The 23456-nt window shown below is 34.1% G+C and overlaps 1 protein-coding gene across 1 annotated transcript; it reads right to left on the bottom strand.

The window, feature by feature from the left end:
- Positions 1-23456, bottom strand: LOC114362505 (neuropeptide Y receptor type 1-like; the record flags this gene model as incomplete). Its single annotated transcript, XM_028317938.1, has 4 exons — positions 22899-23456; positions 4290-4384; positions 2522-2724; positions 1-149 (listed from the first exon to the last, which is right to left on the bottom strand). Coding segments are annotated over exons 1-4 (458 nt in total), but the record flags the coding sequence as incomplete, so codon positions are not given.

The raw sequence follows: 23456 nt of genomic DNA, 5'->3' as shown, positions 1-23456 counted from the left end.
CTCAAAGGCGTAATAATGGCGCGATGTCGGTCGACGGCGATGGCGGTGAGCGTGAACACGCTGACGTTGACGCTGAGCGCCTGCACGAAGGGGCAGAAGGGGCACATGAAGTGCGGCAGCAGCCACCGCTGCAACAGCGCCGCTTGGAACTGGTGGTCAAAAAGGTAAACCTTTATAATCGTTCTAATACATATTAATATTTTTAAAAGCGTTGCATCTCATGATTTGATGGTCTAGCCGTCTCGCTCTAAGTGCCTTTTACTGTAAAACACCACGCTGTTTAAAAGTTTTACAGCGTGGTGTTATCGCCTAAGAAATTTTTGGAATGAGGACTAACGCGTTTTTCTAGTTAGCGCCTTCTCTGGCCCTTGAGTTTTCTACTGAGTGAGACAGATCCACTCAATATCTCTGTTGTTTTACGCTTGGAACTGCCGGACAAAATATGTTTTTTAATTGAATAAGATACTTAATGCAGATTTCAGACCTAAGTTTGCTTAGCTTCGCTCGCACAGCTCACGTTAGTTTTCTTGTGTTTGTATAAGATTGCAGTTTGCAAATAACTATTCTTTAACTCTTGGTCCCTTATGCAGGCGATTTCAGGATAGCATCCGATCCGTGAATATCGTTTTCACACAATATAGTGTGATGGGATTACTCACTTCAGAACTTAACCCGTTGAGACAAATCTCAAAATTTAAAAATTAATTAGACTCTTGTCTTACACCCGATACCTTGTCCCAAATGAAAAACATCAACAGCTAATTAAAGATCATCTAAATAAATATAGAGCAGTTTTATTAGGTAGGCGCTACACGTTAAAGTGCGCCTCCTGTTTTGGGGGTCATTCTTTAGTACTTACCCGAGAGAATTCTTGACCTCCCATAAATCTAAACATTAGTCCCTCCCACTTTCATCACTATAACGACGTTCTGAGTTGCCCTGTTTAACGACTTTTAAGGAATCCACTAACAGCCAAATGTCCACCATTAAATCTTAAATGTTTGCCTAAATCCTATTTAATTTGAGGAGGAATTAACCTTTAAGGTAAGCCAGTACTTCGGATATTTAATAAAATCTATTATCATAAAACGTTTTATCTTCTTGTAATTTGTTATTTTGATCTAAAGATTTCAATTCACTCTCAAATCTTGATTATCAAGCTTTTTGTTTTTCTTACAAGTAAGTAACTAAACAACAAACTTGTTTTACACGCACATTAAAAGAATGTAATATTAAAATTGATGCAAAAATATACGCTCATTTTTGTAGTAAATTGCCATTTAGCTTCTATAAGCTCGGCAACAACACACCGTGTTTTTTTAATATCTTATCTTTGTTTACACTCCATTATTGCTATGTTCAAACAGTAAACAGCACAAAATTGCCTGTCATCAATATGAAATTTCATGCCTTTAACTTTATCTGATGTCAGAAAAAGACGCTTTTAGTTGTTTATTTACACAAAATATTTTCAACGAAAGTTTCCGTTTTGTCATCCAAGATACTTATCTGGATCACGTTTTGAATTAATACCTGTTCAAAGAACGTGCTGGATACTTATTTTTGTATCATAGTAAAAGAAATTATTAATATTAACGACGACCCTTGTCTACACATTTTTAAAACTTAAATTACAAAATGTGTGTCTATTCAAAGTTATTTCTTCTCCACAAAAAATACAAACAAACCCGTTATCGTATGTTGGACTTAGTTGTTTGTTCTTTGTATGTGCACTGGGTTTAATCAGATTCGCCTAAATTCATGTACCTAATTCAGTTTTAAACCAAACTCATACATTCTGGTAAAACAGAAAGTTTTTCTCAAAATAGAAATATTATTCTGAAATATGAAATTGTCAAAACGAATAAGTATGCGCTTGCCTCTAGGATAAGCCACAATATTACGCTATATTTTTGTGTGTTAATGTAAGTGGTTTTATAGATTTTGGCTTGTGGGCTACACTCTTGGAGCTACGGCTATAATTGGGAATGCAGCCAAATAGGAAAATTTTCACGCTAGTTTTGTATTTCAGATCAGAAAAGCAAGGACAAGCAATTCTTTTCTGAATAACTTCGAATGAAAATATTTACTTTAGTTCATATTTGTACACATCAAAAGTACTTATTTTGTCAGCAGAACTGAATTGTATAATAAGTAGGTAACGTACAAATAACAAGATAAGAGATATTAGATAATGTTGTGCGTAATAAATCATTTTCAGCTACCTACTCTACTAACACAGTACGATTCATCGAGACACATTCATATTAACTAATCTATGTACCAACATAATGCAATAAACATTTATGACTATGACTAATATCCAAAGGATTTCCAATTTGAGAGTAGGTTCGCTATTGATCCCCATTGAACGCCGAACCAATGTGGTGAACGCACTCCTCAAAACTCCAATCCAAAAGCTTTTTACTAGTAGGTATTTAGCTAACATTGAGGAGTTAACGATAGTATTGTTAAGACTACTAATTTTTTAAACTAATCAAAAGTTAATAAAAACATTTACCTGGAATGGTACAGCGAATAATCCTATGACTATGTCAGCTAAAGCTAAATTGGAAATGTAGCAGTTGGTGACGCTCTGCATGCGGCGGGAAGTGGCCACTATCCACATGACCAGAAAGTTGCCGACCACAGCGAGCACAGATATCGAGCCGTATAGGAACGATAGTAGCACTATCATGCTCGTAGGAACGTCGTACAGCGAGTCTGAAACAAAAGTCGATAGTGAAAAGATAGTTCGAGAGGTTGGTAACATTAAAAGTTTTTCAATTTGTTAAATCGTTTGTATTTTTCACAGTTTTGAATGTATGTATTTTTCCTATTTCGTTTTGTGCTAGATTTAGGTGCCTTTTTCCAAAAAACATCACACGTTATAATGAAAGTACCTACTCGTAATTCAGTTGTCCATTAATATGAATAAGTTTTAAATACATTACCAACGAAGGACAAAGGACGATAAGTAATGATTGCCTCAAACAATTTTCTTGGGTTTATTTTCACTGGGGGGTAAATCGATGTAATTAGTTATACAAAAGCATTGAAATACAATTTCAACGTGTAATCAAACTTCCATGATCATTAAAGTCTGAAAATATAGCCAAGAAAGTCAAATTATCTTTGAAAATTGTAACATTAGGGTTTTTCAACCTAATCATTATTTCTTGGCTATAGATTTTACGTTTCTGGAATATTATAAATATAAATACATTTAAATATAAAATAATGTTCCCATTACGATTTTTTTGTTTTAATGACGCCACCTGGGCGCTTAGTGTGAGTTTATATCAAACGTATTATAAGTAAGTATTTCGAGTGCGTCAAAAGTTTATGAAGATTTAGTTCTTAAAAGTATCTACTAGGAACGCTGTACAATCCGTATTATCTACATTTAATGTAATTTTTTTACACAGTCGATATCGATCGAATAAGTACGTTTGATATAAACTCACACTAAGCCCCCTGAACCGGAGGTAGAATGCCATTTACCGTGAATTTAATTTATCAAATTAAGGCCTTCAGGGAATAATGTACTTAAGAAACTATTTCAGTTGACTAAACTAACTTAATTTAATAAAACATTGTATTTCAGCCATTTACCGTGAATTAAATTGATCAAATTAAGGCTTCTTCTTTGGGGAATAATGAAGTTAAGTGTTGAATTTGACAAAACTAGTAACATATATTAATTTGGTAATTCATTACATTTCAACCTAGTAATTCGAGTATTGAACGAGCAATAAAATACGCTATTAAACATCGAATTAACGGCAGATTTAAATGGTGCTCGTAAATACATTTATTACAAAGCCGACACGTTGGAAAGCTTTGGGGCTATAAATTTTTAAGTGAAAAGCTAAAGTACTTTGATGTCCTTTTTTACTATTCAACCCACCACTTTATCTGGCCAGCTTTTGTCAGCTGTTTGTAATATATTGGGAAACGCGACACTACAAAAGCAATCTAAATACTTAGTATAAAGCAAACTAACAAAGTTATAAGTCTATAAATACAAAGTAATTAATGTTAAGTTAGTTTCATACTGTTTGTTATTAGTGAGATCAAAGCTAACTACTTCCCACTCAAGTTTAACATTCAGTTTCAGTAATGCGTGGTATACATTTATAGTACGAAATTCTACACTTTTCAGTGTCTCTAAAGTTATAAGGTCAACAGATTGGTAGATGTCATATTTTTATACAAAGAAAGCTCGTAATATTATGGGTACCTTTCCAAACAAGTAGGTAGTAGCCTAAAAATTGTTTTGAACTCACCAAACGTGTCATTGCTGGTATTGTTTCCAGTGTATTCCAGTCTGGACGAGTTGCCGACCCAGTCCGCGTCGTCGTCTTGACTGGTATTTGAAGCGCTGAAACAAAAATCAAACATTCATATTTTTTATCGTTATCATTATTATCTTATTTCAGCTAAATAGTTTATGTCTATAATTTTGTACCCCCTACGATATTATCAGCTTGTCCCTAAGATCGACTGGAGGAGAATGCCGACTGGAATTAAGTCCGCCTTATGGACAGTGTTATTATGTGCATGTAATTACTAAATAAATTCATACAACGACGGTGATTAAGCGAGATACGGTTATTCCGTATACTGGCACATGTATGTTACAAACAAAACTCATAATCGGTCAAACCTTTTGACTGCAATAATTCAGTGAAAAGGGATTTCGCCTGATTTAGGTGCAAGTTTACTAATGTTTTATCCCTTTGTTAACCCCTACATATTATTATAAATACCTACTTCATGTTATTATAATTTAAAATAACTTGCTACAAAGGAAACTGTGTTTAAAGACAGATTGATTTTGTACACCGCAAAATCACTGAAAACTAAGAGTTGAAATCCAAAGTTTAGGACAGCGGTAAAAGTAAAGTCTTTCATGAATATTATTATGTAAAACTTGAATTTTATTGTTTTCAGAACAGAAGGTCTCTTCTGAACAAGTTTTAGTTGAAACGAACTTGAATTTTTAAAGACAATCTTGCTAGACTTTGTGGTTGTTGATACCGGAAAATATGGCCAAGATTTATTCGGGGAATCGAAATCGTGTTTAATATTCCTTTCCAAGTTCATTCATTTTCCATAATTTGATTTATCGCATAACCTTCTTGAAACAACAAATCGTATAATTCAATTGACGGGGAAGGACTTTCAGGGGTTGGGTTGGGATAAGGCCGAATAATGGATTTCATTGATTTTTAATATATCTTTAAAGCGTCGAACACATTATCATAATATATTTGTTTCAACTTTACAAGACAAGAGATTCCATATAATCATATTCAGCCTTCATTTGAATTGGTTCTTTTCTTTCGGCTTTCTTCGAAAACAATTTTCCTTGAAAGTAGTCATTATCATCTGATTGTTTCCATAAACCGAACAAACAAATGTAGGTAACATTCGAAGAAGTCAGTCTTTGGTATTTTTGTAAATCACCGAATCGAAGATCACGCAACGTGTAACCTAATTTCTGTTGGTCATAAACTTATAAAATATGTTTTCACTCCTAATGTGTAGACACATTTTTTTTTCAATCTTAACTTCAGGTATAATAGACAAGACTTTATACATTTTATAGACAAATTGAGGTAATTCAATAATGAGTGCTTAGTTTTTATGTGCGATATGTATGCATCGATATATTAACTCGAAAAAAGCACAGTACATATCGCACTCTATCCAGTTAACCAAGGAGGGCTCAGGAGTGGACGTCATTCGGCTGAAACGAACGAAGCAGCGATATATTTTACTTAATTATTGCAGATCCCCAAATCACTCTGCATAATTGTATTAGAAATAAACCCGGATACATATTACATAACATACCCCTCCATTCCCTTGGCTATTATTACAACCATGTGTGCGTGTTTCTGTTATCTAACATAATTTATACGCGATAATTTGGAACATTAATGGCTACTATAGATGACGTTATCAACAAGATTGTCATCATCATCAGTTCTGTAGAATGCACCTACAGCACACTAGCTTAAAATAGTGAATAGAAAGAAAAAATAAAGAATACACGGGACACTTCGTCAAGGGGTCAGGGATAGGGTGGTTCTATACGGTTAGTAGAGCTTAAGTCTCTATATGCCTGTCTAGCGGATATTCTGATACATTCCTATTCGTTTTTTTATCTTGCATATACCTACATGGGTACCACAGCTTTGTGCCACAAATGTATTACCCAACTAAGAAGAAACTATTCCATAAGTAATTTCTTTTCCTTCACTAACCATAAATGTAAGCAGTGAAAATCCTCTAAAAAAATTGATAGACTTTTGTTTATTTATTCTATATAAAATAGGCACCGTATTACGCATATGGTGCTACACACATAATTGCGTACGCCCGCGTTTTACGACGGTGATTTATTAGCGAGATACGGTCATTCCGTAAACTGGCGCATCGGCACCTAAACATTATGTTAAACGAATATCTCGGCCCAACCCTTGGTCATAAGGGAGAAAAATGTAGTAGACCTACTCCCTTATAATACATACATATTATTATTATATCATTTTTAAAGACCATACTGGATGCACCCCGGTCCCCCGCTATACTCGTATATGCACATGCTACGAAATGTAACAATATCAATCAAATTACTATACAGTTCTTTAGTAGCTAGTTTCTAGAACGAGAGAACTTGAAATTTTTATTCCACGTGCATCTCCAGCGCGAGTTGCGAACCATAATTTTCATAAATTGCATCGTCGGAGCGATAAGCAAATGTAGTATTTATTCATAATAATTTTTGTGAAACGGTATTAAAGGCTTGTCCTCAATAAGTCTAGCTTCACTGAACTGTTGAATTAATCCCGAAGCCAAACGTTTCAATTTCATTACGCAACAACATTAATCAGAAATAAAGTTAAAGTCTTAGGCTGAGTTGCACCACCTAACTTTAACGGTAACTACGATGATGACCGGTGCTTTTTGTATAGAGTTTGACAGATTTTTGCCACCCTAAGTAATTTTGTGGACTTTACGACTAAATGACTTATTACTTCAACTTTCCTCCATTACATGTTACTGGCATTGTTAAATAAAAATAAATGTAAAAAACAAAATAAACCTTGGTTAAAATTATCAAAATCTAGCGTTATACCTCTAGCTATTATTAACCTGTGAAGGTGGACGTACAGGCATATCAAGGCTTTATGACGTAAGCTGAAAACTGATCATTAAATAATTAGTTGCGATACAATTTTCACGTCAATCGCAAGTTTTAATCGTCCAAATGAGCGAACCTTCTATTAAGTGACTTTTTGTGTTTTGGAACAGTGCCCATAAAACGACTGTAAACCGCTCCCATTGCTAACAGGCCTTTAAGTCATGAAAGACGAATAAAGATATTAACTGGCGCCTACGACGAAACCGCTATAATCTACACCTATGAAGACGTTATAAAACGTTTTATGATCATCATTCGACTAAAAAGTGCCATTAGATGTTTAATGAGTTTATTTAGAGATAGATAGGTTTGGCCCGCGGCTTCACCTGTTTTAATTTAGGTCTGTCATAGGAAGACTTTTATCTCGGCTTATTTTTATAAAAACTATTATAAATGTTTTCCCTGGGTCTTAATCTCTACACCTAAATAGATTTATTAAAAATTCCGTTCAGTAGTTATGCGTGAAAGAGTAACAAACTCTCACAAACTTTCACATTTTTAATAGAACTTTAAAAGATAGTATTTCAAGGTTAAGAGTGTCAAGGAAAACAAAAATAAAAAGAGCTTCTAAAATAAAACAGTGGAAAGATTTTTTATATACAGAAAATACTTCTAGCTGCCAGCAGAATTTATAAATAGATAGTAGATAATAAAAGAACTAAAGAAAACTTTCTTCAATAAAGCAATAGCTAAACATAGTTTGTAGCAACACCGGAAGAGGAAATGGAGGCAGGAACCACCATCACAACGCCATCACGAGGTTGGCTGTAATTTAGATATCTAATCATTGTTTTAGTTAGCAAGTTATATAGCTGTGGCGAGAAATAATGTATCGTTGATAATATGTGGGACAAGGCCATATGGGATTCCATTAGACTATGCTGATCTTAGTTTTCGGAAATAAGGGTACCTACTCGTAAGTTCGGCATAGTAAGTTCGGAATCAGAGGTGGAATGAAGAATGTTCACTAATTTTGTTTTTTAGCTTTCTGTATTCTCTGTTAAAAATAAAAAATACACGTGAAATAATTATTTCGATACGTTAATTAGTTTCCAAGATATTGAATTTTAAAAGTGCGGGCGGCGGCCGGCCCGCCATTTTATGCGCGTGACGTCATATTACAACGACTGGCTCATATTTGTATGGGTGGAATCTTGCAAACTGAATTAAGACCCACCCTCCAGGCAACCGATTAAGCTGAAATTTCGCAAACACATGTGATTTGGATGACCATGCAATATTATGATGACATGGAGCTGATCTGATGATGGAGCTGGAAGGTGGCCATAGGAACTCTATAATAAAACGACTTAAATGCATCGAGTTTGGGCTCGTTCGTTTTGTATTGATGAGTATTTTAATTCTATATAGTAAAATCGGGGTCTAATGATGGAGCTGGAAGGTAATTCGCTATAAAACGACACAATCGCATCAAGTTTGGGTATGGTTCAATTTTAATTTCTGTGATGGGTCTGGGTGTTAATATGTATAATAAGTTTGTATTTACAAAAAAAAAATATTTAAGTATGTTTATATCCGTTTTCTAGTGAGCGGACGCTGTGAATGTACGTCACACGGGGTCACGTGACCGTCGGCGGGACTCAATATTTAAGCGAACTTTGAATGCCTATAAAATCATAACTACTGGGTATTTTTGAATGAAATAAAAACTAATGTATTTGTAAATGTAAAAGCTTAACTGTAACATAGGTTTCAAGTGATTTTGCATACCTAGTAACATTCTCAATTGTGTAAAGCAATCGTTATCATTTGACAGTTCATAACGTACGATTATTCTGTCAAACGCTTTGTCTAACTTTATCGTAAAGTTCCAAAATACTGGACTGTCCTGTCGATGACATTGACAGTGGGGCGCCACCGTCAATACCGGATCGCTGGTTCAGATTTTTGCCATGTTGGAAACCATATAGTTTAACGATGGTAGCGCCCCCCTGTCATTGAGTTTGGCGGGACAGTTCAGCGTGGGTCATCTATACGTTATGAACTGTCAAATCATTACGATTGCTTTACACAATTCCACCTCTGAACTTACTTTTTACAATCTCATTCTAATACAGCATATTTTGTGTACATATAATGTATAGTCTGTACCTCTAGTAGGAAAAACTTTCGAGTTCGTTTCGTTGCGTATTCAAAGTGTCATCGAAAATTTTTGTATGAAAAATTAAACAGCGCCCCCTATATTATAGCCGCCCTAGGGGGCGCTGTTTAATTTTTCATACAAAATTTTTCGATGACACTTTGAATACGCAACGAAACGAACTCGAAAGTTTTTCCTACTAGAGGTACTGATATTCTATCGACTCTACATTTCACAACTCGACTTCAATAGATTTTACTAAAACCTTTGGTAAAATGCCGATTTCCAATTTTCTTAAATCATAGCTATTACCAGACTTTACATTTTTTTAAATAAAAAAAAACAGTTCATCCTTTTAAATAGGAGCTTCAATATAACAGAGACACGAATTTTAACATCCCCCTTTTCGGCGAAAGATAAGGGATAAAAAATCAAAGTAGCAATTTGCGTAAAAGTTTCAATTTAATTTCTTTTTTTATGACTTATATCGTGCACGAGGGCGCTGGCTTAGCCAAAGTCGAGTGTTGGAGGAAATATGATACTCAAAGCTTTTAGTCATATAGTTTAATATCCACTCTAACATGTTATTAAGATTAATGTATAAAAATTTATTATTTTGTTGGTTACATTCTTTCTAATAATGTGCATAACTACGTTAAAAAGCGATCAAAACTATCCAATGTCACATTGTTAAATTGCAGACAACAATTGACATATTTTTTATGAGCCATCAAAACGCGTGTATCCCAATGGATTTTGTAAAGCAACATAAACGTATAATAAATAAATAATAAATAATAATAAATATAAGCTGAGGGCTGAGTTGCCCCACCTTATTTTTACCGTAACTATAACAATAACTGGTGATTTTTGTATGGAGTTCGACAGATTTTTGACGTGTGTCAAAGGTAAAATAAGAAGGTACAACTCAGCCCTATTGGTTTCAAAGCTACTAAAATCCATTGAGTTATAATGTACTATATTACTTCAATGCTAAAATCAAGTTAGGTACAAAGTTATTATCAGATGTTTGAAAACTAATTTTGTAGTAAAACTGAAGAGGAAGTTGTGCCTTTGAATAATGATTCCGTGTCAAATACTACCCACTTTTGATTGGTAAGCTGAGATCCACTTTTGACTTGAAATGGAGTTACAATTTAGGGTTGAATGTCAAGAGTAATATCTTGGCCTCGGACGTAAATTGGACAAAATAATGAAAAAGTTGAATAAGACAGTTAACAACATTGAATGACAATTAATTAAAACAATCTATTCGCTCCAGAGCTTTATGAAATCTGACACCAGTCTACAAATCAAAACAAAAGGCAATTATAAAGTACTTCCAGTGAAAAAGTGATCAAAACTTTACAGGAATTCTTGAATGAAATTAATTAGAGTGACGTTCATCTTCAGGCTAAGGAGTTATTCCTATAAGAGGACATGAAACAAGAGTTTTTTTTTCAGTCAGGTAGTTAAGATAAATTTTAATGTGGATTTTGACTGTCCTAGATAGATATTTTTTTCGAGACAGCAGACTAGATAAAGGATCTCGCAATTTTGTACGAGAAAACTGAAAAAGCCGATTACGTGAGACAATATTTACAAAAATATTGATTATACTTAATAGTTAGAAACGAGAGTTGTATATTATGACGAAAGTAAGGTCTAATACATACAATTGTAAATAGATGACGAATTCTGAAAACTTGTTATTAACTAATATTGTAAGATTACCGTTTTACAAGCGTCGGATTATAGGATGTATCTTGTTAATTGATTACAGCCATTTCCTATTCAAACTTGGGTTGACAAATGTTTGTTCAAGGTTCGATTGAATAGCTTCAAACATTTAAGTTAGCAATTTATAACTTAAGCCTTGTGAATGGATTTATAATTTTATACTCTGCAGATGAGGGCACATCAAGCTAAAGTAAACACTATTTCAGCTTATTTATTGCTATTAGGATATATTTTGCAACAGAAATGTTTAGCGGTATCGTTACAGCCAATGGTTGCTGTCATAGTGACATTGACGTAATGCCAATGTCTAGAAACGTCAGATTAGAGGGACGCGCGTGGTTAACTCCCCGCGCTTTTGTGCTAAGTGATGAATTTGTATTTAAAAATTAGGGAATATAACGTCAAAATTCAAAGTATCCAGTGTTTTATTAATGAGAATAAATCTAGGGACCGGCGGCCTCTAACAGTAGATTATACTCGTAAATCATTTAGAATTACTATATTATATTCTATGTACCTACTTAATGTTCGGCACTAAGCTTTAGTAGTAGTAGGTACCTCTATCTACTCTAAAAGCGAGCTTACAGTGATGTGCCTACAAAAGTTATAATTAATTCTGGTTTCAGTTGTGGCTTAGTAATTAAACACTTTTTACAATCAAACTCAATTGAAAAGTTAATTAAGCTCCACGTTACTTTCCCGAGAGGTCGAGAGGATTTGAATTATAACTTATTAAAGCTCTCTTCTTTTATATTACAATTTATTTGTCTTCTACAGTCTTAGCACGTAGCTAGTAGGCGATTTCAGTATTATAGTAGGCTTTTCTAAGATAATATTCATAATTTATGACTGTATTATGAGTGTCATTGCAATAATCAAGGACAAGGTCAACTCTTTAATGCTCATTCTGATAATAATGATCATTCATCGGGTATTATATTTTATCGCAGGCAAATGTAGGTACACTGTCATCATCTATACTTATAATAAATCTGTAGAGAGGTCAATTCTGTACATGAAATATATTTTCAAAATAACTACCTATTAAGGGGTGATTAGTGATCGATACTGATGCCAAAAATGCAATCAGTAAAATTTTTGTCTGTCTGTCTGTCTGTCTGTATGTTCTTTATAGAAACAAAAACTACTCGACGGATTTAAACGAAACTTGGTACAATTATTTTTCGTACTCCTGGGCAGGTTATAGTATACTTAGGAATTCCCACGGGAACGGGAATTAGCGGGAAAATCCTTTTGTATGAAAAATCTAAACCGCTTAAGTTAGACGCTTGAAATTTGGCATGCAGGTATCTTAGTAAACTTAAAGCTTAGTTACAACAGGATATTGCAAAATTCCCATGGGAACGGGAGTTAGCGGGAAAAAAGATTTGTATGAAAGAATCTAAACCGCGTAAGATAGATGAAGGCTGTAAAACGGGATCCACGACGTCGCGGACGGCCGCTAGTTTTGTATAAAAATGTAGAGAAACCGTGTAATTATTTTTATTGTTGTTGTGACTGCCTTTTACTCAAAATAATCGAAATACAATACGCGTATAAGATTTTGATATTATTATTTAAACTGAAGAAAGTGATAATAAGATCAATAAACATAGGTACCTATGTAAATAATATGATTTTTAGCTTTCACATATAAAATATGTATTGTACAAATAATGTATTCATAATTATATTATTTCCATTTTTGTGGTTTAGTAGCTCATAATAACACTATGAAATAACATTACCTAGATGATTCTTTTTAATATTATTATCTCAAGATACAAGAAAATATATAACATTGAATCATTATACACAAAAACCTTTCTCAGAAACGAAAGCCGAACGTTTGTTTTTATTACATCCATTCTTTTCGTTGTTCACTGTAGTAACAACGCATTTTTCAATAGTAAACACTAACGGTGAGTAATGTCCGACAGTATTGCGTTCATGCCTTCAATGCATTCAGTACCTACATACTAGATCAAGTTTGAAAAATTTAAATTTTCATGTTTAACCATAACTTTTACCATAAACCATTACAATTTCAACGTGCAAAATTAAGGCTGGGTTGCACCATCTTACTTTAACCCTTAACCAGGCTCTGGTATCTACAGAGACTACATCAATTTGAACCTTATGCTGTGAAGATATTATTGAAAACCAATTACTATTTTTTTAGTTAAGGGTTAACTTTGACAAACGTCAAAAATCTGTAAAATTCCATACAAAAAGCATCGGTTATCGTCAAATTTAGGTGGTGCAACTTAGTACTAAGTAAAAATCATAAAATACTAAGTTCTGGATTATAAATGTTAAATAAATTAATAATAAATAACATAAAAATATTAATGTACAGCCAGCCCCAAATATCTTTAACGGAGAGATATAAAATATCTCAAGATCCACTGTTACAGAAGACCGTAATAAAAACAGATAATATTTATGAAATTCCTCTTCACCAAATAAATAGGTCTACAAAAGAAAAAATTCTTACGAAAAGTCACATAACCAAATACACGGGAATTTATTATAATCACAAAGATTTAGCAAATGGTTGTTATTCGTTTTCTTGTTCTATACTAATACAGCGATGTAATACACTTTTGTATACCTACAATATTAATGTAGGCTTAGAAAGATTATTTAAAAGACTTGTGTAAGCATTAGTTTATTTACTGTTACTTTATTTTTAAGTTAAAATGGCCTATTTTTAGCTGTTTTTTTATCCCATTGGACATCCAGAAAGAAGCAAAATAAATCATTTAGTAACTTTGACTTTCGACCTGGTGCTTTCGACACATCCTTTTGCCAAATATTCGTATAATATTTCCCTTCTTATATGGAAGTAAGTATATCATGAATTGGAAATGTATCCCCGGTTGTACATAGTTTCGTAGTTGTCCTCCAACTACATTTTTGTATTGTCATGTCGGAAGTAACTTGAATACGCTGTCTAGATACGGCAGTATGCCAAGTCAAGCTCGGAGAAAAACATAGGTACGCACCATCTGAGCCATTCCGAGCTAGCTATGTATTACTATTTATGTTATACATACTCGTAATGTTAGTATGATAAGTAATGAAACCTCTGCGTAGTACTTTGGGAGCCCGTAAAGGTCGGTATTACAAATGTAATCTCAAAAATCCGTTTTCTGTATTGAGTAGAATCATTTCACTTTGAAGCGAGTAAAGAAATCCTGCTGTGTTAAATGTTATGTAATTTTGTACAAACTTTTTGTGTCCTGATGTCTTAGGCTGACGTCAAATATGTCAAAATCCATACAAATTTTTTTTTATCGTTAAAGTTACTGTTAAAACTAGGCGGTGCAACTCAGCCTTATTGTTAAATCTTACAGCCAAAAAGTAACCCAATTTTCGAAGTAATCTGAAACATCAACAATCTGAAAGTGTATTAAGTTATCTAAATGAGAGGGCAATAGAGTCTGTATATTTTGGTGTTACAACGCTATCGGTATGAAGATATGAGATACTCGTAACAAACGCAAGAAGAATTTGCTCCTAAAAAGGATTGAATTAGGTACTTGTCATTTAAAGGTTAGGATTGATTTATTAAATAAATACTCGGTTTTTTGCTCAATATTTAAGCTCAGGCGAGCTACTTAAGCTCAATGTCATTTGTTAACCTTTTTGCTGATGCTCATATACTCCGTCGCTCAGCGTAAGTGCGCATAAACCCTATCCATTCATTACAGTAACGTTTTTCACGGACGGGAAAGGCTCAATGGTCGTGAATAAAGGCCGCAGCCGCTAGTGGAATAAAGACAACCGAAATGAAGTTATGGCTCGTACATTTTGCATAAGCAACATTTTGTATACCGAATAGTGCTGTTGGCAATGGGCTCTAAAATCGTTGCACACTAACAATATTTGTGGCAGATTAATAGGTACTGCCGCTGAATATTCTCCAGTTTATTTATGAAGCATTTGTACAATACCTTTAATAGTTAAATTAGGCCAAGAGGTGAGACCAGTTCGTAACAAATGAAAAAGAAAATCACAAGAATGTAAAAAGATGTCGTAGTTATGATCTAATAACCAGCAAAGTCCCAAACTTAAATAACGGTCAGAAGAAACGGGGCAGACCCTTTCCAACTTAGATGACCCTCATTAAGATCGACCTGAAGAAACCCAAGGAAATGACCAGACGACCTAAAATCAACGTGTTGGGCGAAAAATTGTNAAAATTGCGAGGATCCGACCTCGATGAAATAAGATAAAGCTGGCCGAAAAAAAAATAGAAGTATTGATAATAAAACCTTTAGTAGGTATAAAGCAACTAAAACTATAGCGTCTGGTCGAACTATTGAGAACAAAAAGTACTTATCAAGTTACAGCAAACTGTTTTGCTTCCGGTCAATGAGAAGTTCGGCGATCGTTCGTTTCTTGTAAAACAGCCAAAATGAAAACGAATAAATTGAAAATCTGGGCATTCGATGGTGCGACAGCAATTTGTAATCGTATATTACGTAGGTACATTACTTAAGCACGATCCATCATTCATTCATCTTTAGTGGTTGTCACAAGTACTAAATCTCAGACGACAGCTCAAGTAGTCTACCACGTAAGTATAGGTACGAGTAGGTAGTCTACCTTGTATACAATTTAAATATTATAGCTTATACGTGATTTAGATGAACTAGGTATGTAAGTACCTATCTCTTCTCAAAAAATCGAGTAATAAAATAGAATGCAAACCCCGTTGATTCTTTTAAATATGAAAATGCGAGACATTACTTCATTCTTTGAATACATTTACAAACAAACGTGATATTGGAGTTATGAACATAGTTATAATCAATTTCCACGTAGCCAGTAGACAAAGCACACATTCTTTGTTGGGAGAGATAATTGAGGAAAACACGATAAGGACCTGATTACAACGTGAAAATTAATGGAAATGGAGTTTTATTTTCACAATGGTGCTAAATGGTGCACATTAATTAATGTGATATGACAGGCTAAAGCAGGCAATTAACACGTTATGTGCAATTTGTGAGATATAACAGCGTTATAATAATTTTTTCATAGTAACATATTCATTACCATCTTTGTTATCATACCTCTGTGATGGTTAGAGGTTGTATAAGTAAAGCTGAATTGCACCACCTTACATTAACAGTAACAATAACATTAACCGGTGCTTTTTGTATGGATTTTGATAGATTTTTGACGTTTGTCAAAGTTAAAGTATGATGGTGCAACTCAGCCTAAGTATTATTAAGTTATTCGCTTTGTTCTAATTTGCTTTATTTAAGTAGGTAGGTAAACTATGTTGTATAAAACAAATAATATAATGTTTTTAAGTAGGTAAGTAGTAACGGGAATATTACTTCAATAAACTATCTATCTAAAGTACCTACAATAGTTTCTGTGGCGCAAACGACCTTGCAATCGTACCTTTCAGCTCCCTTGACCTACCGGGTCCTGACACAAATCCATCTATAGCTACTCGAACATTGGCATTTAGTGTAAAATGTTTTTACTAAAAAATCTGAGGTAAAATTAAGATGTGTTGAAACACGGAATGTAATGAAGGAAAGGTTATAAATAAATTGTGTAACTGCATTTCGGTATAAAACTAATCAACGTGTCGCCTAGCAACATGCATTTGAATTAAATTAATATTTTTTCTTTCTTTCTTTCTTTTTTTCAAATTGTTACTAGGTAATTAAATTAACTCGAGAAAAATAAAATCCTTAATAGGTACTTAACTTACGAGTCGGAAACACAACCATTAGATATTCACTCTAAAATTCAGTGCTGCACAAACAGTCTTTAACGCAAACTGAATCAATGTTATTTGCATTCAATCCGTATAATTATTGTAATATTTTAATAAGTTTAACTGTTTTGCATTGTGTTTTACTGTTTCATTGTTTTCAAGTAGGTATGAGTTGTTAATTTATTTTTGATTGAATGCGAGCGAATTTTCGAAAATCTCTGAATGCAGTTCTAAATGCAAAAATGAAGGAATGTTTTCTTTGAGTAAAATTTTCTATAGTTCCAAAACACTGGACTGTCCTATCGATGACATTGACAGTGGGGCGCCACCGTCAATACCGGATCGCTGGTTCCGATTTTTGCCATGTTGGAAACCATATAGTTGAACGATTGTAGCGCCCCCCTGTCATTGAGTTTGGTGGGACAGTTCAGCGTGGGTCATCTATATCTACAGTATTTAGGCTGAGTTGCACCACCTAACTTTGACCGTAACTATGGCGATAACCGGTGCTTTTTGTATGGAATTTGACAGATTTTTGACGTTTGTCAAAGTTAAAGTAAGATGGTGCAACCCAGCCTAAGAGTAGGTACTTTCTCTTCAATCATTACAAAATTCCACCCTGTATAAGGAATGTTTCCAAAATAGAGTTTAGTCATCTTTATTTTACTCTTCAATTGGTTTTTTCGCTTGTTCTGCAGTGAAAATCTTTGTTTGGAATTTTTTGTTCTCTTCATTGTCGTCTCTCCATTGACGTGTACTGTATTTATATAAAAAGCCCAAAATCGAGTCAACTTTGATAGGGATAGGATTCACAAAACGCTACTGGGTGTATCAGGCGGTCTTATAAAATATTATATGGTATCGTATTACGTACACACGAGGGCACATCTATTAAATGGATGTGAGATGAGATAAATATTTTCCTCAAATATTTCATAATCTTTTGATGGAGCGATGAACGGTTTATTTAATTCCATTGGCTCTCTAGAATTTTAGATTCAAAAAATATTTTATATTGCATCTTTTGTAGTTGATTAAAATGGGAATCCAATATTTTTTGCTTTGACATATTTTATACGAGCACTTTTCCTGTGTGCCTACCATGAGTTTACGTTAGGTGAGCTCGCTAGCGAATACGTCAAAAAATTCTATGAAGATCATATTTCTTGAAAGTAGCCGCTAGGGGCGCTGCACAATATGTCATACATTTAAATGTCATTTTTTTACGCAGTCGCTAGCGAGCACACTTAACGTAAACTCATAGTAGGCACACTGGTATCGATATTGAAACTGCGCCTTTATTGAATCGCATGGGTCGTTTATTTGGACACTTTGCATATAACTGCGTGTCATATTGAAAATAAAGTTCACTTTTATATTCACCCGATAGAATACATAATGAATTTCCAGCCGAAAATGATGCAATTTTATTGATAAGATAATGTTATGAGCGTTATATTATGTAGCGTCTTTATTAAATTCCTTTGTTACCCACCAACTCGTAAAAAATGATAATACTGATACGCATTTTTGAAGCTCTTTATTAATGTTTCGTTACGTTAGCACCAATTATACGAACCAGGTGGAACTTTACTTAAAACTGATTTAACGCTTGCGAGAGCATAGCTACAAACCGCTAACTCATTGCAGAACATAAATAGGTACACCCCAACGCAAAAACATCAATTTGCTTCTATGATTCTGTGATAGCAGAAGTTTCCTTTGAAGAAAGTCTGGTAATTCTGTTTTTTATTCAAGTCCTTTTCTGTGCTTGATTCTAGCGATCAAAGAAAAAGCTGATTGAGATAACTTCAAGCTTTCGCTATTCATAAACATGGAAACTCTTTTCTTGGATATTCTTCTTGAATATGCACGTTAATGCATTGAAAAGCATAGTATCAAATAAGTGTTTCAGACTACAATTGCCTGATTTTTCAATTAGTCAGAAGAATCATAATAATGTGAAAAAGCTAATAAGAGTGACGAAAGCAAATCAAGATAAACATGAGGCCTCTTATAGAGTTACAATACGTGCTATTTTGCTACAAAAATATACTCGTATGTCTGATACTGTCGACTTTACTAGAGAAAATTTAAGAAAAATAATGAGGTAATAAAAGATTTCAATATTTTAAGTTGACACCTTTAATCTTTATACTATAGGTACTCATCTTTATTAACTACCTGTCGGTAATATAAGTGGCAAAATCGCAGAGAGGCACGGTGGTTATTTCTTTTTTCAGAAGATTGATATTGCAAAAACGGAAACAAACGACTCCGTATCGAATTTTGCATAAGGTCACTTCAATATTCTAGTTCATGGTCACAGGCGCATAATTTACATGCTCTAAAAATAACCGTAACTAAGTATGTACATACAATACTAGCTTTTGCTCTTCTCCCGCGTGAAACATACAAACTTCCAAACCCCGTTTTACCCCCTTAGACCCAGAAAAGACGGTGAAACGCAACTGCAACGAAACTGCAACTGCTAGTTACTTTTGAGTTGCATCTAAGTTTCTGCCATAGCGTCCGTTGAGAGACTTTCAGTTTCAGTTTCATTCATCAGAATCATCACAAAGTTGCAGTTGCGTTTCACCGTCTGTGCCTTAGGGGTAGAATGTCATGAAATCCGTTCTTAGCAGATGTCTATCTACACCCTATAAGGAACCTACCTGCTGATTTTCAAGTTTGTATCTGTGTTATAAAATTCTGAGATTTCGTGATGAGTGAGTGGGTAGGTATCTCCCTTTTATATTTTCATGCAGTACCTACAAATTTTATACGTTGCCTTGCCGGTTAAGATATTTTTCAGCACACTGGTTCTCAATTCATATTGGATGTCGATTGTACACTACAATATTAAAGCTATGATGAGATTGGCTTATTGTTGATGGCCTCTCTTAGAGGTTTATTATTAAGCCCTATTTTTTCATCGGTCAACCACTTTGAACTGGAGGAAGTCGATCCAATCTATTCCATATCTTATCATTGCGTGTCAATGACAGTTCCATTTTGGCTTGGGACTGACCTTTACTTTGTTTAGATAAAGGTCAAGTTGCTGATCTATGCTTATGAAGTGCTATTTTGGGAATTAGAGGTGGAAAATGTCACCAATAGCTTAACACTTTGGTGGGCAGAAAAGTTAAGAATTACTTCCCAAATGACATTACTTATTCACATACTCACATTGCCTATGGGAGTAGTGTTAATATAAAACGAGTAAAAACTATAACGTCTGTAGGCGTTCTGTCGTATCATCCCTACCTGAACGCCCGTGGACGTTACTGTCCATCAATGTGTTATGGGCTAAATGTAAACCTGGTCATAGTATTTTGGATTTAGTCTATATTTACAAAAGCTACAATTCTGTAGCAATGTTTAAGCTAAGCTTTGTCACTTTGTCAATAGTTGATTCCGCTGTGATGACAAGACGGAACAGTGTTCAAGTATTTATGAAGGGTTAATGTCCAAACTTCCTAACAGGGTCGTTCAGCCCACACGATTAGTACAATGTATGAGGTCTCACAGTGCGCGTGGACGCACAGGGTGACCAGTCACAGAGCTCTATTCAACGCTGTGCGTTCGATTTGCTGCTTCACTTAAGCAAGCATCGTTTGTTAATACGGGTGTATAATTACTGCGCAAGCAAATGTAACTAACAAAAATGATGTTTTAAATTTTATCATTGATGCTATACCGCGGAATGTGGTGCATGTAGGTAATAAGGTTACGAACCTATACTTATCAAAAGTTGTTTATTTAATGAAACTCAGTGGATTAAGAACACTACGAAAGAATTACTTCAGTAATCGCAGGGGAAAACCGTCGTAACTGTGTCAAAAGATTGGACTTAATGAAAAAGTTACGGACGGAGTTAGCCTGACATTTATCGTGTAAAGCTTTGGGTTCATTTAATGCAGATATAGGGGAGAGTTCGGTATATTGTACCGCCGGGTAAATTGTACCACCCTCATATCTCGTAAAGTATTTATTGAATGTCTGTAATTGCAACACTCAGCGATACACAACTAAAATCAATTAATATCGGCCATGTGGTTTTTGCCGTGACAACAAACACGTGTGTTTTATTTTGAAAAGTATTTTTTCATTGTTTTCAAGTAACTTTTGACAATACATGTTTAGTTTGTAATTTTGTTAAATTTAATCACAGGGTGTTTCTAATATATTATTTAGAAGCGTAAATTAGTGTGGATTACAATTATTTGAAACATTTTTCGGTATTTATAAGCTATATTTTTTACCGATTTTTTAAAAGCACTATCACCTAGTCGGCTAAATTGGACCACACCAAGTTGTATGGAACTTTACCAAAGGATTTTGAAATTTTTTTTAGTAAATCATATTTTGAAGTTATAATAGCGTAGTTATGTTTGACTAACAATAAATGAAAGCAAAAGACTGGCAAAGTAGATTAGGTACAAGTGTGCGTTACGATAATTGGAATTACAAAACTTGTACTCAAAATCGTGATAACGTGTAAAATAATATCGATTGTCTATGTTATTAACTACTGTTCCTTTTCGTTTCCTAATTTGTTAAGAATGTATCGTATAATATTTTGCCATAGTTTTTTATAGGCTTGAAATTTATTGAAATTCAATTTAGTAAGCCTGTGGTACAAATTATCCAACCGGTTGGGTAAATTGGACCGAAGCTCTGAACTCGTACTTTGTTTATTTGTGCTAAATATACAACAATCATGTTAATTAATACTTATGAAATAGTAAGTTGAATAATGTACCTTTTATTATATACCATGGACATTAGCAAAAACAAAAGAAAACTGTGTGCAAAATGGGATTGAAAAAACTGGTCCAAATTAGCGGACTCTCCCTTACATATGTCCAGGTAACGACATCCTCTTGGTAATTTACAGTTTTAATGGCCAAGGGCCAGGGGACTTGATATAGTTTATGTTATGGTGCCGGTAAATGGTTTTTGGGGATTATGTTGATGATAAAATGTAAATTGTGTAATCAAATCGGATATAAGTTAGGAACTTCTCGGTAATTTATGTAGGTAAACGTAATTTTAACACTGTGCAGATAAATTGTATGTATCTGGAATGTGAACATGCTCGTGATTATTGCTTCAAGGTATGAATTTTAAGTGTTTTATTTTGCTCGACACTGAAATTTTGAAATAAATTCAAATAATGTTTTACCTACATAATTAATTTGTATAAACAAAATAGAGGTAATAATTATTAAGTTCATTTTTCACTGAACTCATAATTTTATGGATTCCAGCACTGATTTACAAAATTTTATTGGTAGACTTGTGCTGGTAATAATGGAATCGTAATATTGTTTATTAATATCTGAAAGTTCAACGTGAAAAGTTTTTATTGACCTGCGATCAATTAATGAACTTGATGAACTAATAAATAAATGATTGATTTGTCATTGTTTTCTTTTCAATAAAAGGTCACAGGATACCAAATGTGATGTGTGACATTTCGTGTAAGTAATTAACTAAAAGTTGATTTATTTAATTAAATTAAAATAAAGCAAATAAAAGTTACATTCAAGTCTAGAAAATAAACTAAAACTAAACACTAAACTTAAACGACCCTAATAGACTCTTGACATGACCCATACTAAATGTCAATTTAAACCAGGGTTCATCAGTCTAACTTTTTGTAATAAAAGGGTAAGCATTAATAATAAAAAACTGAAACAGTATTAAAACATACTTAAAAAAAAAACATTTTAACGATACTTTGACAAGTGTGAAAAAGTTAAATCAAATGTACTAGTCGTTAAAAATACGATTATCGATATTATGGAATAATTATACTCGACCTTAAACAACCTGATGTAAATTGCGAAGCCTCTGAAAAAGTTCGTCGGTGTCTTTTAATGAATTAATTAACACCTACAACCGAAATAGCTCTTTTGCTTCACGTTTCATGAGTCTTTGAACTAAACCGTGTTCATTTGGAGTTAAGTTTACTGATGTGCTGTTACATAGAGACAGTTCGATGTAATTGACGTCACCTAAGCTGTTTCGTATGCAAATTAGCCTCGACAATAGATCAATAATTTAGTGGTCTTATGGTGATCACTCACTTTGTGTCCATGGTGAAGTTTTGAAGTACGTATCGGAGAATGGTGGCGGCGGGCTGATAGTTTTCTTTGTTCTGCAGGAGCTGCTTAGCTCACTGTGCTAACACACAAGGCACACAAGTAGCTCTTGACTCGAGCCTTACAGCTTGTTTGCCGAACGATTAGCATCGTTGTCCCCGCTCCCAAAGTTGACATTGCGCACTTACAGATTTTTTAACCTTCACGTAGAAATTAGTTGGGCAAACTTTAACTGATATTTTTGTGTATCACTTCACACTGAATGACATGTTTGCATGGAACATTACAATGAACAGTGTTACAAGAACTGAATAGAAACTTCAACAACTTAACAATAGGATAGTCACTAAACACTTTTCGTAGTTCGACTTTTTATGGTGTAAATAAATTTTAACTTATTTAAATTAAAATCTAAGTGTGTTTACATAGTGTTCTTGTTTGACAAGTTTTGCGCGTTCAGTTGTTTCGCGGGAGAAAGTTTTCAGCGCGAGCGGGTGCCCGTCGGCTGAAGCGTTCGCCGCGGTTGACGCGAGGCGAGTGCGT

The sequence above is a fragment of the Ostrinia furnacalis genome, unplaced genomic scaffold (assembly GCF_004193835.3).
Source record: "Ostrinia furnacalis isolate ACB-3 unplaced genomic scaffold, ASM419383v2 OfSCF6548, whole genome shotgun sequence".
Taxonomy (NCBI): Eukaryota; Metazoa; Arthropoda; class Insecta; order Lepidoptera; family Crambidae; genus Ostrinia; species Ostrinia furnacalis.
Note: the sequence above shows the minus strand (reverse complement) of the source record. Positions and strands in the feature narration are given on the sequence as shown.